Raw genomic sequence first — 15,366 nt, 5'->3', positions numbered from 1 at the left:
TATTACTTTATTGCCACACATAATTTTGTTTGTAATTAATGTTGTTGGTTCCCTAACGGTGGTCTGCCCAATGGAAAGGGAGTGAGAAATCCTCCTCTTCGTAGTTTAGACTATCGCTTGTACTAAAAAAAATGTTGTTGCTTCAATATAAGCAAAGCAACCCACAATACTTTTGTTAAAAAAGACCACCTACAAATTATTATCTTTTTCTCTTCTTATGTTTAGATGGTTCTTTGCAAATATGTTCTTAGCTGGGTCACAGCCTTGTGACAAAATCGACCAAACAAAGAAAAGAAGCAAGTCACCAAATACCAACAAAGTTATTAACCACAAGGCATGATAAATAAAAGCCTACCAGAGAGACCAATGAAATCATGCTTGGGAGGCTTTAAATTTTGATCACCTCAGAAAGGCTTTCCTCCCATAATTCTCGTACGAAAACAAATGTATCAGAAAACAGCAGTAAACAAAGAGAACTATGAAAATAAAGCATGGATCAATCGTATACATCCATAAAAGAGTTTTAAGTATAATTTTATTGCTCTATACTGACAATCTACAGTTAAATCTTTCGACAAGAAAGGACAGTGTATACGTAAAATTCCACCCTCTTGTGGGAGCTATTGAGAAAGAGTATATTTACTCTCAGTTTGATTTCCTATAATCTACAATATGTACAATATTATACACTTGATCAACAACGAAGAGTGAAACAGGTTCCTTTCCAGTTTCAAATGTTTCAAAGGGCCTTTTGATCTAGCCTTTCGTTCCAATTTAGGCAACGAATCAAGCTTCGAAACCAATCACCTGTTTGGTCACGCTTGTTGACAGTCGGAAGTGGGTGTTGGCTCATAGATATTCTGACAGAGTCTCCTCTTGAGAGTTGCTGCCTTCTCTTTCCATCAAAAGAAACCCAGGCATTGCTTCGAGCATCCTCTGGAATCTGTCCAAACAAATGCGTTTTCTCTTGAATAAGAATTGGTTGCTAAAATTGTAAGAATAATCTCTTTTCCTCCGTGTGTGTGACGTAGAGCATGTGTTGTGCATCTTCTTTGTGTATGTAATAGGATGCATAGCTAACTAAATTAAATGTGGCAAAAAAAAATGCTTTCAATGCTTGACATGCATAGTAGAAAAGCTAACATATTCCAAATTCAGACTTAAATATTAGTTCTAGATGTTGTTAGCCCTTGAAAACATGTTTACAATGTTCAGCGCCACATGGAGGGAAGAATGTGACTCCAGGACAAAATAAAACCACGTCCTTGAGGTGAGACCACAAGGACATTATATCTAAAGTGAATGGCATAAATAAATGGTGCACAGGACCAGCCAAACTTTTTTTTAAACCAAGTGACGTGTGGACACAAAAAAAATGGGGGAAAGGTCAAAATCAAGGTTTTTAACTGAGAAATATTTATACCGCATAAAAAAAAAAATCCAAATTTAACTAGATACATGAGGAAAAGAATTCACCTTTAATTCAAGCTTTGCAGAATCTGGAAGTATAACTGGTCTAAATGAGAGGGAGTGTGGACAGATTGGTGTAAATAACATGCAAGGAACATTTGGATGCACCTGCAATTCATATTATCTGATGTTAGATGCACAATCTCCTGTTGACAAAGTCAACCGACAACAACCAGAGACAAAAAAAGATTTAGAGAAGATGGCTACTTCTCAATGATAATAGACGGCTACCATATGAGTTTCCATTATCTGTATAGTAGGCACTGGTATTTTTGAAAAGATTATGTATATATGGCTGCAAATTACAAAGCATACGGGAAAAAAATCCTTCACTAAGAAACATCACCTCCAACAGAAACGAAAACCCAAGCCCTTGAATTTGCACATTGCTAGGTACTAAATTTTGTATTATGGTGACTTCAAAACTGAAGAGGAATTTATTACCATGGAACCTCCAGCAGCTGTGGAGTATGCAGTACTTCCTGTAGGTGTGGCTATGATGACCCCATCACCTTGGACCTAAAAGATATGGTATTTGTCAATAGACAGCATGATGACATCATATAAGTTATTGGAACTCTCTCTGTGTTACATATAAGTATAGTCACGTCAGATGTAATCCACATGGTAAGAAAGCAAAGTCTAACTCATTTGCTGGGGTAAAGTTTAGGACATTACTAGAGCCTATTAAAATAATAATTTTATAAGATATGCAATAACTAACAACCACACCTTCGTTATAAGCCGGTCTTGTTCATAACATTCAATCTTAGAAAGATACGGATTAGACCCTCGATCAACAACTATTTCATTCAAGACATCAAATACTTTCCCAGGCATTGCTCTACCATTTCGAAAAATTTCACACCTGAGCCGCATTCTAAGAGTTATATAAACACCATCACTTGTGTTATTCCCATGGATCACCTGCCTTAAGTCCTGCATATAGTCTTCGAACTGAATTCAAAAGTATAAGATGGGTTAGAGAAATGGAAATCTGTGAGAGAACATAAATCAACTACAAAAGACAAAATCAAAGAACTTACTGTATGGGAAGTCAAAAATCCAAGAGATCCAAGGTTAAATGATACAATTGGGGGAACAGCACCTTTAAATAGATTTGAAGCATGGAGTATAACCCCATCTCCTCCCAGGCATGCCACAAAATCAACCCTCTCATGCAGATCACTGAAGGCACAAGTAAGCAAATTTCCAATAAGGTCGTGAAATATAAACTATGTTGTCAAACTTTAGGTATAACTTCGGTACCTGGTATCTTGACTATAGAAGGTCTGAACAAATCCAAACCCTGGGATTCTAGCAAATATGTCATGCACTTCTGGTTCCACCAGAACATTCATTTTCTCTTGGTAATACATAAACGAGACAACCTACACATTGACACAGCAAAAGCTATCATTTTTCCAGCGAACAAACTCCCAAACAAAATAGTCAGAGATTTACAGTAATTCCTGACATTATTAAGATATCTTCCAAAATATATATATATATATATATATATATATGAGGCCCTTCCATTAAGGGGATCCCCATTTTTTGCAAAAATGGGAGTCCCTTGTGGGGCTCATTCCTCATTATAGTTTAATGATTTGAACCGTCTATTCTTTTTTGCGAAAAAGAAAAAAAGGGGATCCCTCTACATATATGTTATTGAATACAAAATTGCTTGAAAATACCTATTCCCCTTAAGTTAGCCTTTTGTTTACACAAGTTCATGTATTAGCATAGCATAAGTAACCTCTAATAATGAGTGAACTAACCCCATTTCCTAAGTTGTTCAAGATTCTCATTGTGGGACTAGCTGTGAAAATTTTGTATCTTTCCAGCTAACACTCTTTCTTATATCTATCCATACTCATTACTCTTTGGTACAAACTCATTTATTCTTTTAAAGAAACAAAACTTTATCAAGAAAAGAAAAAAGAGATACAAGAAAAGACAGACAAGATTTCAAACTAAATAACAGAATTTAGAAACTCTGTTACTGACACCAATTCTGTTATCAAATCATAGAATCAGTTAATAATATAATTCATAGTATTTCAAAACAAATACTAGATGCTTAAGTACCTCTTTAGCTTGTTCCATGAGTTCTTGCCCCAGCTTCTTCAACACTAATACAGTCTTTGGTGTGGATTTCCACATTAGCATTTGTTGCTGGGTACTTGGATGAGTGAAGGCCAAGGAGGATTCTGTCACCTTCTCTCGGCTACAAGAGTATCCATCCGTTCGAACTAAAAACATCTCTGCTTTCTTTCTTGATTGCACCCTTACAACACCAGTTGCAGAAGCACACATATTTCCTTCAATTGACCCCAGGTCATCATCACCTGAAAGTAAATTGGCTCTACCATTACTCTTCCTATCCACCTTTACTTCTTTAGGTAAGACACTTTCATCGTAATTACTGCTCAGAGTAGTAGATACATTAGCTGTTGTTTGATCCCTTTCACCAAATCCATTCACAACTGGAAGAACGGAACCAGAACTAACTCTAGTAAAATGCGTCCCATTGCCAGAAGTAGAGGTCTGGACCTCTGGAGATAGATCTCTCCCATAAGGTGGCCCATGTGAATTTCCTACCTCCACAAGCTCTGGTGCTGAATCAGTACCAAGAATCCCACCTCTCCGCATTGTCTTAATATTCATAACTCTGGAAATTGGTAATGTCTCCAACCTTTTCAACTGATAATTAAAATAAGAGTTAGGTGAGATTTTTTTTCCCCCAAGAAACCCGGAGATTTCTTTTCTTGAAAATACATTACAAGGGGGAACCTGAGCATTCAGGGGGTCAACTTCCCTGCAAAAGTTCACCCTAGGTCCTTCCCCATTTTGATCCGGTTCTACTGATGACAAATCTTGGACAGACATAAGGTCATTATATGCCCCATTTAAGCTCTGATTTGTTTCGTCCCTATCCGGAGAAACTTCTTTGGGCAATACCCCATTTGAACCAATAATTGTGTCCAGTCCCTCTTGCAGTGACTCATTCTTTTCCAGTTGAAAAATTTTCTCAGAAGTGGAAAGCTCAAGCACTTTCCCTGCCCCATTTGTATCTCGTAGTACCACATCATTGAGAGCGGTCAACTGCTTGGAGACAAACTGCAAACCATAGCGAGTTGAGTACTGCCTCCATCTGGAGACCATGGCAGAAGTTCTGAGTGCTCCTTCCTTACTATGAAGATAGATAGGCTTTTTGCTGCAATCTGAGACCAAACGTGCAAAGTTCTTAACCTGCTCCATTGAAGGTGCCGTCCCAACTTCAACTGGAATTTTGACCATTTCAACTTTCCCAGATGCAATAGCATCATCTATGGCTGACTGATAAGCATTGTCTTTAACAGTCTCTGCCCTAAGATCAACAATAGTTTTATATCCTTTCTCCAGTAGCCACTTGAGACCTTCTTCTGTTACCTGGCCACCCCTCCAAAAAGCTACTTCTGGATCTACGGACCTACTGTCCTCTTTAGAAGAGGATATGTAAACAGGAGTCCAATTCGCAAAAAGAGTATGGCATGGATAATCCTCCCCGCGAGGAAAACCAGAATCATAACAGACATTCTTCAGTCTCTGAAGTTTCCTCCATACATCCAAGCTTCGATCATCACCAGGTATCAACCAGTTCTCAAGTGCAACATGCAAGCTCTCACAACACCTTTTCATCTCACTCCTGAAAATGGCAAGTGGAGGAAGCGTATCCTCCATTACACTCACATCTGCAAGGCGAAAGGAATTCATAATGGAGGATCTTCCAGAAATCACATCCTCCCTTCCTTTGTTCAACAGGGATATCATGCAACCAATCACAGAGACAATTTTATCCTCCAACAGCGGTTTTTCCTCAGATGGGAAATCATAATAAACACTACATTCACCTGTTACCGGATTGCATAATGTGTCCATTAATGCTGTATGAAGCCGTTCAGCACTTCTAAAGATTCGACAGTAAGCCTCAATTTCTGCAATATCTCCGGGAATAGGGCCAAGCCTAGGTGATTGTGTTGAATCATGAGGCTGAAAGGTCTTCAAGTTCAGTAGCAGTGTCAGTCTACTATATACAACTCATAAGGGTCGCCAATTTATTGAGTTTCCAGTAAAATAAGAGTTTTTCTATTTAAACCCCACACTTTTCTTTGTTCACCCTAATACTTAATCATTAAGCTTTTAAGTTTTATTATTATGTAAAAAGACAAAAAAGTCTTCCAACTTAATATTTAATCCTAATATATCTATACACACACCCCCACCACTCTTCATATTAAGTTCTAGAAAAACACAAAACATAAACTCCTCTACACCTTATTGCCAAATTACTCTTTTCTTTCAATCCAAGAAACCTACTACACTCTCATCTTTTCTTCACAAACCCTAAATACGGTATGGAAATAGTGGCTTGTAGGTCGTCAATTGAGTTTGAAAACAGTGTTTTTATCTCTTTAAGTAATGTGAGATTGAGGTGAACTTAGAGTGGTGAGGGGCAAGATAGCGGGGTGTGGGGTGTGGGTTGTGAGTTGATGAGTTTTTTAATTCTTTTCCTTCTGTTGGGTGTGTATTTAGGGGTAGTTTGGGAAGATAGTAGGGTTCTCTTAGAAATTGTGAAAATTTGAATTAGAAGTTGGGTGAACTTAGAATATGGGGTGAAAAAAGAGAAGTGCGGGAATTCTAAAATAATTATATGCTTATTTATATGCACAATACCATTAAAAGAAGGTTATATATGCAGCACATAAGGTTCACCAAAAGTCACTGTCCTCAGAAAAATAATGTTCACCAACAGATATGCATGCTCCCTTCTGTCTACATAAACTGAGGGAAAGCTAAAACTGAAAGGGAAGAAAATGACTTTTCTCAAATGACAACAAATATTTCTTGCCAATGAACTAAGAATGATACAATAAATTTGGTTTCTGTAGACTGCAAATTCCAAAACCAAATTTTGACAGATTTCAGCTAGCACATAGCACCAAAAATTGCTAATAGATGCGCAAGCACTGATGATCAAAATAAATGCCCCAGCAGAGCATCCAGAGAAAGTGTGCACGCAAAAGGGTTTCTGGCAACCCATCCAAACTTCGAAAAAAATAATATTGATTCTATACACGAAATCTAACATAATTCTATCAATAAATTATCAAACCAATAGAAAATAATGTGACCATAATAATCAGCCAAACTTTGGTCAGCTCACAAAACACACTACAAAAAAGGAACCCAATTAAACCCATTTCAGTTTTAGCGCAATCTCAGTCTTGAACCAAAGAAAAGATGATGATCATCAAGTCTCTCCGTCACCAAATCAGTAATTCAACAAACACTACCATTCCAAATTACTGAAGAAAAAATAAAAGAGAGAGAATAAAGACTAGAGTAAGTAGGTATGACCTGAGAGTCCAAACCGAAGCTGAGAGCGAATGGCTTCGAAAGCTCCGCACTGAGAACGAATTTAAGCCGCCTTTTGAACCGCTCCTTCCTCTGGAATTCGAACCCGAACCCGAACCCGAATCCGAAGAGGCTGGTGCTGGTGCCAGAGAACTGGCAAGGCTTAAAGGCGCAGAGATGCGAAGGTGACGAAGTACACCGATTCATGTCGACGACGATGGCCAGCTGGCACCTGAGGCAACATGCCACCATATGAAATTTTCACTGCCCTCTCTCCCCTCCTCTCTCTCTCTCTTTCTTTTTTTTCTTTTTTTTTTGGGTTTGTAAAAATTGTTTGGATGACGAGAAAATAGAATCTGTTTTGGACAACAATATGTATGGCCGCAAAATGGCGGGTGGTATGTGTTCTTGATTTTTCTTTTCTTTTTTCACTTATTGAGGAATTTATTTATTTTGGTGAACTTATTAATCACTATATTGAGAAATTATCTTCTTTTTTTAATTTTTTGGGGCAGTTTGGTGGGGATTGGTTGCGTTTTTGGATGTGCTTTATTTTGGAGCCTTCTTGGGACGGGATGGGATGAACTTATCAAGGAAACGCAATCGTGCCCACATAATAATCATCCGCTATTTAATTTGAATATTATATCGACCATACTCAACTTTTTTATTTATTTATAAATATAATCTCACATCGCTTAAGGTTGCATATGACATTGGACAATCAATTTTCACAATGGAAAATAATTAGTAGCTGTGATAATCTAAGTCCGCCGGTCTATTTTTTCTAAGTATTCTCTCAAATATCTTCTATGCAAAAGCCACTCAATGAAATGATTGTCATTTTGATGTGTTTTTGAAACACCTTGTGGGTTTTAATATTAAAACCGTTTTCAAATTGTCTATTTTTTTTTGTTAAGGGTGATTTTTGAATGAAAAATAGACGGTTAGAATTATTGGGCCACAATATGTAATAGACCCCACAAAGAAGGGCACTCTTTTCACCATATTTTTATCTGGAGGTGCTGCTTAACAGTAACTATCTGTATAGACAGTATATACAACTTGCATGTTACACATCCAGGCAGGCATGCACAATAGATACAGCTTGCTGTCAAAGCCTTATCTTGAAATCTTGCACCACTGCCCGCCAAGAATTGCTACTCTCGCATTTGCTCAAAGTAGCAGACAGGGTTTAATTATAAACTCTCAAACAAGCAATTGGTCTGTTGCCAAGCCGTAGAATGAAAAAATGTCTCGAAAATGAGATTTACCTTCACCCTTGTTTGAGGAGGGGACTGCACAAGTACTTCAAGCCAGGCTACTACGGGTTCGTACTCTGTCTATAAGCATTTGCCGGCCCGACAAATCTTCCTCATAGCCTACAACCTGCATTTTGTAGTTTGAGCACTATCATGAGGATGTAAAATGGGAAGGAATGGGGTTGAGGTACAGAAGCTTTTAGAATGTGTTAGAAGTGTATCAGCTTCACTAAAGTTGACAAAATTCTATTCCTCATTTAGTAAAGTAATAACACAACGTAGAATATTGATGACTTAGTGAGCATCAGATAAGCATTCATATTTAGACAGAGAAGAACCAACAAATGCAGTTGAGTACGAGCTGAAACCTGAGACTCGGTCTGTGTTTCACTAAAGCCATCATACAAGCCAGCTTTTTGTTCTTCAGAAGGATAGTGGATGTCATCTTTTTTCCCAGCCCTAAAAGGAAAATAAGTTCAATATTTGAGTCCAAGAAGAGCAGAAAAAATGCAGAATTATCATCTTTTGAAGCAGGAAAATGTCACTAAGCACGTAACCAAGTCAGTATCATAAACCCCCTTCCCAGGACCAACAACAAATTCTTTATTACAGAAGCCCAGTTGCAAATTACTAAAAGGTTAACTAGTATTTTATTATGCAATTTTTTGTATGAATTTCCCACAACATTGAGTGGCTGGTGTCATAAACGCTAGTCAAAAGGAATCTCTATAAATCATTTATATGCTCAAAGCTTTATATGAGCCCTAGTAGCCCAGAGGGAGAGGGAGGGGCAAAGGGAAAGCTCATAATTCATAAGGCAGGAATGGAAATAGAACTTTTCCTTGGTTCCTGTATTTAACAGTCAAACATATGTCACCTGTTTAACCAGTGTCTCGATAATCCAATGACGGAGTGAGAATCAGAGTGGTCTTGACGAAGAGCCGAACACTCCGGTGAAAAAATCTGTTCAGCCATCAAGGAATGTAACTAATGCAAAAGGTTGGTAGTATAAAATAGAACTTATAGTGTCTGAGGGTAAAAGGATACACTGCTATCACACAAACTCCTCCCTGGTGACTTCTGATCATGAATCTAAAAAAACAAAAAGATATAAATGAAAAAACTGGTAAACTTGAAAGGCAACGTGAAAATTAAAGATCTGCGACATTTTACCTTACTTGTCTGCTCCAACAAGTCCTCAATAGCAGAAGCTACATCAGGAACCACTTGAGAAACTTCACCAGAACTTTTTACTTTTCTGTCTCCAGTGGTACAGGCAGGAATACGTAAATGTACCCCAGACGAAAGTAGACCCTTTTCGCCATCATCTTCTGAAACCCTTGCCTTCTTATTGCAAAAACTTGGTTCGCTGGCCTCTTCCCTGAGGCTGTCATTTCTACTGCCAATGTTTTCTCCTGATGAGGTTCTCAGGTCTTGTGATTGACTTGGACACTCAGATGAATTGCCTGCAGATATCATTTGAACGGCTTGTGTAGGATACTGACTCATAGTACACAGCCCTGCCTCTCGATCTTCAGCAGTGACTTTTTTTGGATAAAATTGGTCAAGAGCAACGACTTTATTCTGCCAGACATTGAAGAGTTAAGACAACGATTTGATATCTTAACAGTAAATGGTCCAAATAAATTCCCACATGTACATGTGTTCATACTCATTTACTCAAGACAATATCAAAGACATACCTTCTTCACACACTCATATACCCACTCAGCTGTAATTGGGTGTATCCCCTTTATACAAGCAGCCTGATACTTTGGTCCATTGGTAAACTTGCATAGTAAATGGGTAACCTTCTTTGTCAGCTTTTCCCCAAATTTAGCTCCAAGTACAAAACACAAATTTCTTAGTAACAGTCTGTCTTTCTCTTCATATTGCGAAACACAAAACCGAAAGTTTTCAAATCCAGGCAAAGGAATCCGGCAGGGAAGTGGAGCATATAGAATGTGACTACTAACATCCAGCAAGCAACCATCCTTCAAAATTGTTTTGATCTCATCAGCATTTGCAAGGAGCAGAGTACATATTTTATTTCACTAAGTCAAGAAATAATCAAATGATGGCATACTGATATCAAATGGAACAGAAAGTGGAGTAAAGCAAGGAAGACCAAAGATGGGTCCAAAATCAATCGACCATGTATGCATATAATTTTTGTTTTTATGATGTGTGTATATATGTACTCAATTTCCAGTCATCTCACTGCATGTGGAAGAATAGTGTTTCATACAATTTCCCAACATATGATCCTGCAACCATAAAGAGAAAACAAAGTAGTCGACACTGAACGAGAAAATGCATTTATGAATTACACAATATACCTCCAAACAAGACCGGATCCAGTGACTTGATACATATGTAGTTTGAGCAACATCCACAGAACTAGTTATCACACCATGACACTCAATAGTGAAGTGTACTTTCTGTTTTAAATCACCATCAACTACATCTCCTCCTCCTTGATTTACCCATTGAATGATATCACCTCTCTGGCAGTTGAAATCCAAATATTACACACACACCCAAAAAAAAACATAATTGGAAATAATGATGATTGTGCTAGTAAAGTCTGCATTTAAAGAAATTACCCTATCTTCAGGAAAGGAATTTGAAAAGCAAAATAATCTCCCCTTAAAGACAGATGATTCCTTGCCATTTTGAACACTTGAATCATATTGCATCGTCAGTCGACCGTCAATTGTATTGTTTAACTGAACCTTACTTTTGCCATTTATGACAGGTAGTTTACTCCATTTAGATGGTCCAACAGCTGCTTCCATGGATTTGTCACCTTTCATGTTAATTTCTGGTTTCTTTTCTCTCTTTTTCTCCAACGATCCCATTCCAGTTGCAGCACTCGTATTCCCATGTAACTGATCAGAAGGTATGCTTAGATGAGTGGTAGAGATTGTACCTTGAATCATGCTAGTCATACCTATCAGTGCTCCTGGTGAAAAAGAAGGGATCAAAGTCAATTAGGATGTCTGCTTGGGAAGAAGATAAACAGAAACAACTTACATATCTGAAAAGATATGATGACAGCTAAAAGCTACAATTCCAATACAATGGCACGGAGTTTATATATGCTCAGCTTGAACAAATACAACTAATTAAGAACCTTCAGGCAGAACTAGATCATAGGCAATGTGCTTTGGGAGAACAGGGATCTCCTTTTTCTCACGATCACAGTCATCAAGCCAGGTAGTTCTGACAACATGAATTACGCCTAAAGCAGCAAAACCCCTCACTTCTTTCTTTTGGCTGGGAAATTATAAAAGCATGTCAGAGATCAAAACAACAAAGCAATAATTATGTCTTTACCACCCCCGAAAAAGGACTTACATTTCTGAAGGAGTTCCAACTACTATGTGTGTCAATTTATCATTGAATGACATGTATCGGGAACCCCCACCTCTGCGAATCATATTAACCAACCTACGCATTTCAGAAACCTTAAAGCCAACAAGAGATATTCTACATTCTGACAAGTACAGGTCATTGTCTTCAGACTGAGAATCATCAGCAACGCAACCATCAAGGTAAGCTTCACTTTTGGACTCCAAGGGAGGTGCTTTACTATCCTCATTTTTCACAACATGAGGAGCATGAGAAAACATAGTGGTCATGTTTTGTGAGACAGTAGCTTCTAAATCAGAATCCATGGTCCCAGAACAAGGAGCAGCTGTCAAATTTGAATCTGCAACCACCGATGGTGGCACAGATTGCAAGTTCCCACTACTGCTCCTTTGGCTATTCTGCAAAGTAAAGCAACCCCTTACACTTTTATTTGAAGATATAGAACCACCTTGAACAGGATAGGAGTCCTCATTAAGACAAGCTATTCATCCAAAAAAAAAGTGGGGGAGACAGTGAGAGAGATGATTCCAAGGTCAGGCATATAGCAGAAAATCCTTGACAGGAGATGGAAGAAAATATAAAGTGAAATTCTATAAATTCAAAGATGACCATAAGCTATAGCAAAACCTTACCTCTTCTAGAAATAGATTGATCAAACCATTTCCGAGTTACAATACGAATATGGCCCCATCTTTGTGCAACCTTGTATTTGTCACCTTCTGGAACTTAGAAACAGTCAAGAATACCAATGCATATAGACCTTCAATAACACATCAATCTTGAAGTTTAAACCGATGCAGGCTTAAAAGGAAAGATATTCATCAATGGATTGCAATAATAAGGGCACACACATATATAACTGACCACTGACCAGAACCGAAACATCAAAAAGGAACAGCCAAAAAAAACTGTTCATGCAACCGTATTTTCCACATCAAGGGAGTGAAAGCAGAAGCAGCAATGCATCAAGATTTGTTATATTCAACACTTTTGAACCCACCCAGTTAAAGAAGTATGCCAAAAAAATCTTTATAATAGGCTTATTCATAAGGTAAATTAATTTAGAAGGCAAACTTTAGGAATGCGTGGATGATGTTGCTCAAAAACTTCATTTTACAGAAATCACACAAATAAATAGGAAAGAACTGAACACAGAAATGAGAAAAGGTCTCTGTACACTCTTAGAAGTCAAAGGTAGGGTTGGTGTGATCATTCAGGAAAGATTGCAGCTATGATGAGCAAAAGTCTAGATTTATAGGAGAGTGAATATATGATCTTATACCGCACACAAAACATAAAAATTTCAAGGTTTGCTTCATTAAGCTGAAGTCTGCTTGTGTTATGCAGGTCTGACATAGAAAAGTACACACATGATTCCAATTCCTTGTTTATCTTAAGAATCATAAAAGGATATATCAGAAATTAAATGCGTGCACTTCTTTGTAAGTTCAGCAGAATACTTTCCACCATTTTCTGTGATAAGCTTTTCAATCTCCTTTCGTTCATCTGAAAGAGATAAGCACATTTAGCCACGTATTTAAGATAAATAAAATAAAACCTTCTTACACAGGACCAATAGATAGCTAACTTCAGAACCTGCTGGAATTCTGGTTACAGAGATCATCAAACCAGAAAAAGGAAGAACCCTAAAGGAGTCTTGAGGAACATTACGATGCTCATTCCAGCACTGAGATAACCAATTAATAGTGACAATCGGCTTCTTTAATGTATTCAAGGCCCACTGCATAAAAAGAACTAATTCAGTAACTATATCTCAAAAACATAAGAAATCTGCCATAACCAACCTTTCCAAAAATTACCTTCCCAGGTATAGTCTGAGTGATCATCACACAAATATGCAAATTCCTCATTTTCATAAGAATTGCTAACTCTAAAGTGATTGCAAGAGAACTCACCATCATTGAGTTCCAGTTAGAAGTGATTCAGTTACAAGAAGAGTTAAATTATATAACATTGTATAGTGCGACTTGGTAAATGTGTTAAGTTTTTTTATTAGCTAAAATGTACCAAAATATCAAATTCCAACATGACTGACATAGAAATAAATCATAAGGCATTGAATTTTGAAAAGAGAGAGAGAAATTAAAGTAACTAGCCTTGTATTTTCCAGCCAAGACATTTTTCACAATAACAAAGTTAACATCCAAAGATGCTTTAGCATGCAAAACTCCCCCCATTGCTGTTACTAACTTCTCTATCTTAGCCTGCAACACAATAATAAGCATTAAAATATCAATAATGAGAGAGAGAACGAGAGAAAGGTCAGTCACTACAAGTAACCAGAAGATTTTCTAGTAAAATTGTTCATGCTGAGTACAAAATAAATAGGACTGAAGATCAACAATATAGAACATAAGAATGCATATTTTAAGATAGTAACAACAGAAGACAATTCAGAAAGGTAATATGGATAACAAACTTTATCAAATGGAACTAGCAAACACAGATGATTTTGCTGTTGGACTTGGAAACTACAATTGCTGATGTACGTCAATCAAGAAATTTTCAAATAAGTAATCTAGATACATAACATACAGTTAGAGTTTATCAAAGCCAGACTATCAACGATGGAGGTACAATACCTTTTCGTCACCCTCAAAACCAGAGGCAAGTACTTTGAAACCATCCATTGCAAGGCAACAAGTAAACCCTTGTTTAGGCAGAGCCCTGTGCTGGTTTGCACAAGAAAACACGCATTGAGGGCCTGCCCAACATCAGAAACACGTATCCAAGTGAGCAACACTTCACAAGGAAGAAATTGAATTAAAAATTCCAGTGGTCGACCATTCATACCATCAAAATCACAACTTCTTAAGTGAGTAAGTTCAAATGGTTCATGATTTAACTGATACCCTATTGAGCTTCGACTTAATTGTTCACTTTGGCAGGCCAATACCAACTATAGGCTGCTAAACTACAAAATTGTACTATAAAAAAAACATGGAAACATTTCATGATATTTGCGCTCTATATCGCTTTTAATCATTCTTTTAATTACTCATAATCATTATGTTATCAAGCAAATTGCCAAAAACCCAATTTGCCACTTCGCTACAAACAACAACAAAATTATGGAACCCTAGCTCCTGTTTTTTTTTTTTTTTTTTTGGGTCGAAAACCCTAGTTCCTGATTAACGGAAGTGAAAAGCAAACACAGAATTTCCGAAGCACAACAAACTCAAGAAAATCAGCCAAATTCGGGAGAAACATACCGAGCAAATTACAGCCCTTGGCTCTAAGATCCTCAAACTTTTCCTGAAAACAAATATATAAAAAATCAGAACCAAGAAATGAAAAACGAAGCGAAATATAAAACAAAAATTTCAGGTGGCGGGAGTTGAGACGAGACGTGATCGGAGGAAGCGATGACGTGGTAGTCGTCCGGCCCGGTTCGCGAGGGGTCGCAACAGAGGAAGACATTGGCTCCATTGAGCTTGAGAGCGTCGTGAAGGGCGTCGAAGATCTCGGGCGGGACCAGGTTCCGCGACATGAAGACATTGGCTCCCTTAAACGTCGTCGTCTTCAGCATCTTGGGCGACGCCGGAGACGTTGAAAAATTAATATGGAATTTTAGAGAGAGTGAGAGAATTGAGTAAAATAGGTGAATTTAGGTTTTGAATTTTGAGAGCCTCTGAATTGGGGAGGGGAAAGAGAAGAAGAGAGAAAAGGAAAATAAAAAGGCGGGAAGGGTTTAAGCAGCCGTTGCCGTTGGATGATTGCTAGATACTGACGCAACGTTGTCGTTTTGCTGTACGGCTTACAATCTACAGTTTCTCTTTTTTTTTTTACTTTTTTTTTCAGTACAGTAGTGGCCCTAAAGGCCCAAGGCCTAAAGAAC

The 15,366-nt window shown here is 37.7% G+C and overlaps 2 protein-coding genes across 2 annotated transcripts; both read right to left on the bottom strand.

Annotated features, from left to right (window-relative positions):
* Nucleotides 1-477: 477 nt before the first annotated feature.
* Nucleotides 478-7,269, bottom strand: LOC117632114 (NAD kinase 2, chloroplastic). Its single transcript, XM_034365522.1, has 8 exons — nt 6,874-7,269; nt 3,562-5,514; nt 2,740-2,861; nt 2,517-2,658; nt 2,203-2,427; nt 1,915-1,989; nt 1,477-1,578; nt 478-943 (listed from the first exon to the last, which is right to left on the bottom strand). Exons 1-8 carry the CDS (start codon nt 7,120-7,122, stop codon nt 740-742), a joined length of 3,072 nt encoding a protein of 1,023 aa, XP_034221413.1. The 5' UTR covers nt 7,123-7,269; the 3' UTR covers nt 478-739.
* A 570-nt stretch (nt 7,270-7,839) lies between these two features.
* LOC117615991 (DNA topoisomerase 2-binding protein 1) lies at nt 7,840-15,162 on the bottom strand. The gene is made up of 17 exons (XM_034345187.1): nt 14,878-15,162; nt 14,741-14,783; nt 14,111-14,232; nt 13,625-13,732; nt 13,104-13,248; nt 12,922-13,013; nt 12,140-12,233; nt 11,493-11,988; nt 11,269-11,411; nt 10,739-11,097; nt 10,472-10,639; nt 9,836-10,126; nt 9,306-9,716; nt 9,180-9,224; nt 9,010-9,095; nt 8,501-8,591; nt 7,840-8,259 (listed from the first exon to the last, which is right to left on the bottom strand). Exons 1-17 carry the CDS (start codon nt 15,055-15,057, stop codon nt 8,182-8,184), a joined length of 2,952 nt encoding a protein of 983 aa, XP_034201078.1. The 5' UTR covers nt 15,058-15,162; the 3' UTR covers nt 7,840-8,181.
* Between the last annotated feature and the right edge of the window lie 204 nt (nt 15,163-15,366).

Source organism: Prunus dulcis, chromosome 1 (genome assembly GCF_902201215.1).
Source record: "Prunus dulcis chromosome 1, ALMONDv2, whole genome shotgun sequence".
Taxonomy (NCBI): Eukaryota; Viridiplantae; Streptophyta; class Magnoliopsida; order Rosales; family Rosaceae; genus Prunus; species Prunus dulcis.
The sequence above is the reverse complement of the archived record's forward strand: the minus strand, read 5'-3'. Positions and strand labels throughout refer to the sequence as shown.

Bases quoted from the DNA above. Each gene is read 5' to 3' on its own strand.
- LOC117632114 (XM_034365522.1), bottom strand. From the start codon at position 7,122: ATGGTGGCATGTTGCCTCAGGTGCCAGCTGGCCATCGTCGTCGACATG. The intron at 2,428-2,516 runs GTAAGTTCTTTG...TTTTGAATTCAG, and splicing joins GATTTTTGACTTCCCATACA to TTCGAAGACTATATGCAGGA. The intron at 1,579-1,914 runs GTAATAAATTCC...TATGAATTGCAG, and splicing joins CAGCTGCTGGAGGTTCCATG to GTGCATCCAAATGTTCCTTG.
- LOC117615991 (XM_034345187.1), bottom strand. From the start codon at position 15,057: ATGCTGAAGACGACGACGTTTAAGGGAGCCAATGTCTTCATGTCGCGG. The intron at 12,234-12,921 runs ATATCCTTTTAT...GACTGTTTCTAA, and splicing joins GCACGCATTTAATTTCTGAT to GTTCCAGAAGGTGACAAATA. The intron at 8,592-9,009 runs GTGACATATGTT...TTTTCCTTTTAG, and splicing joins TCGAGACACTGGTTAAACAG to GGCTGGGAAAAAAGATGACA.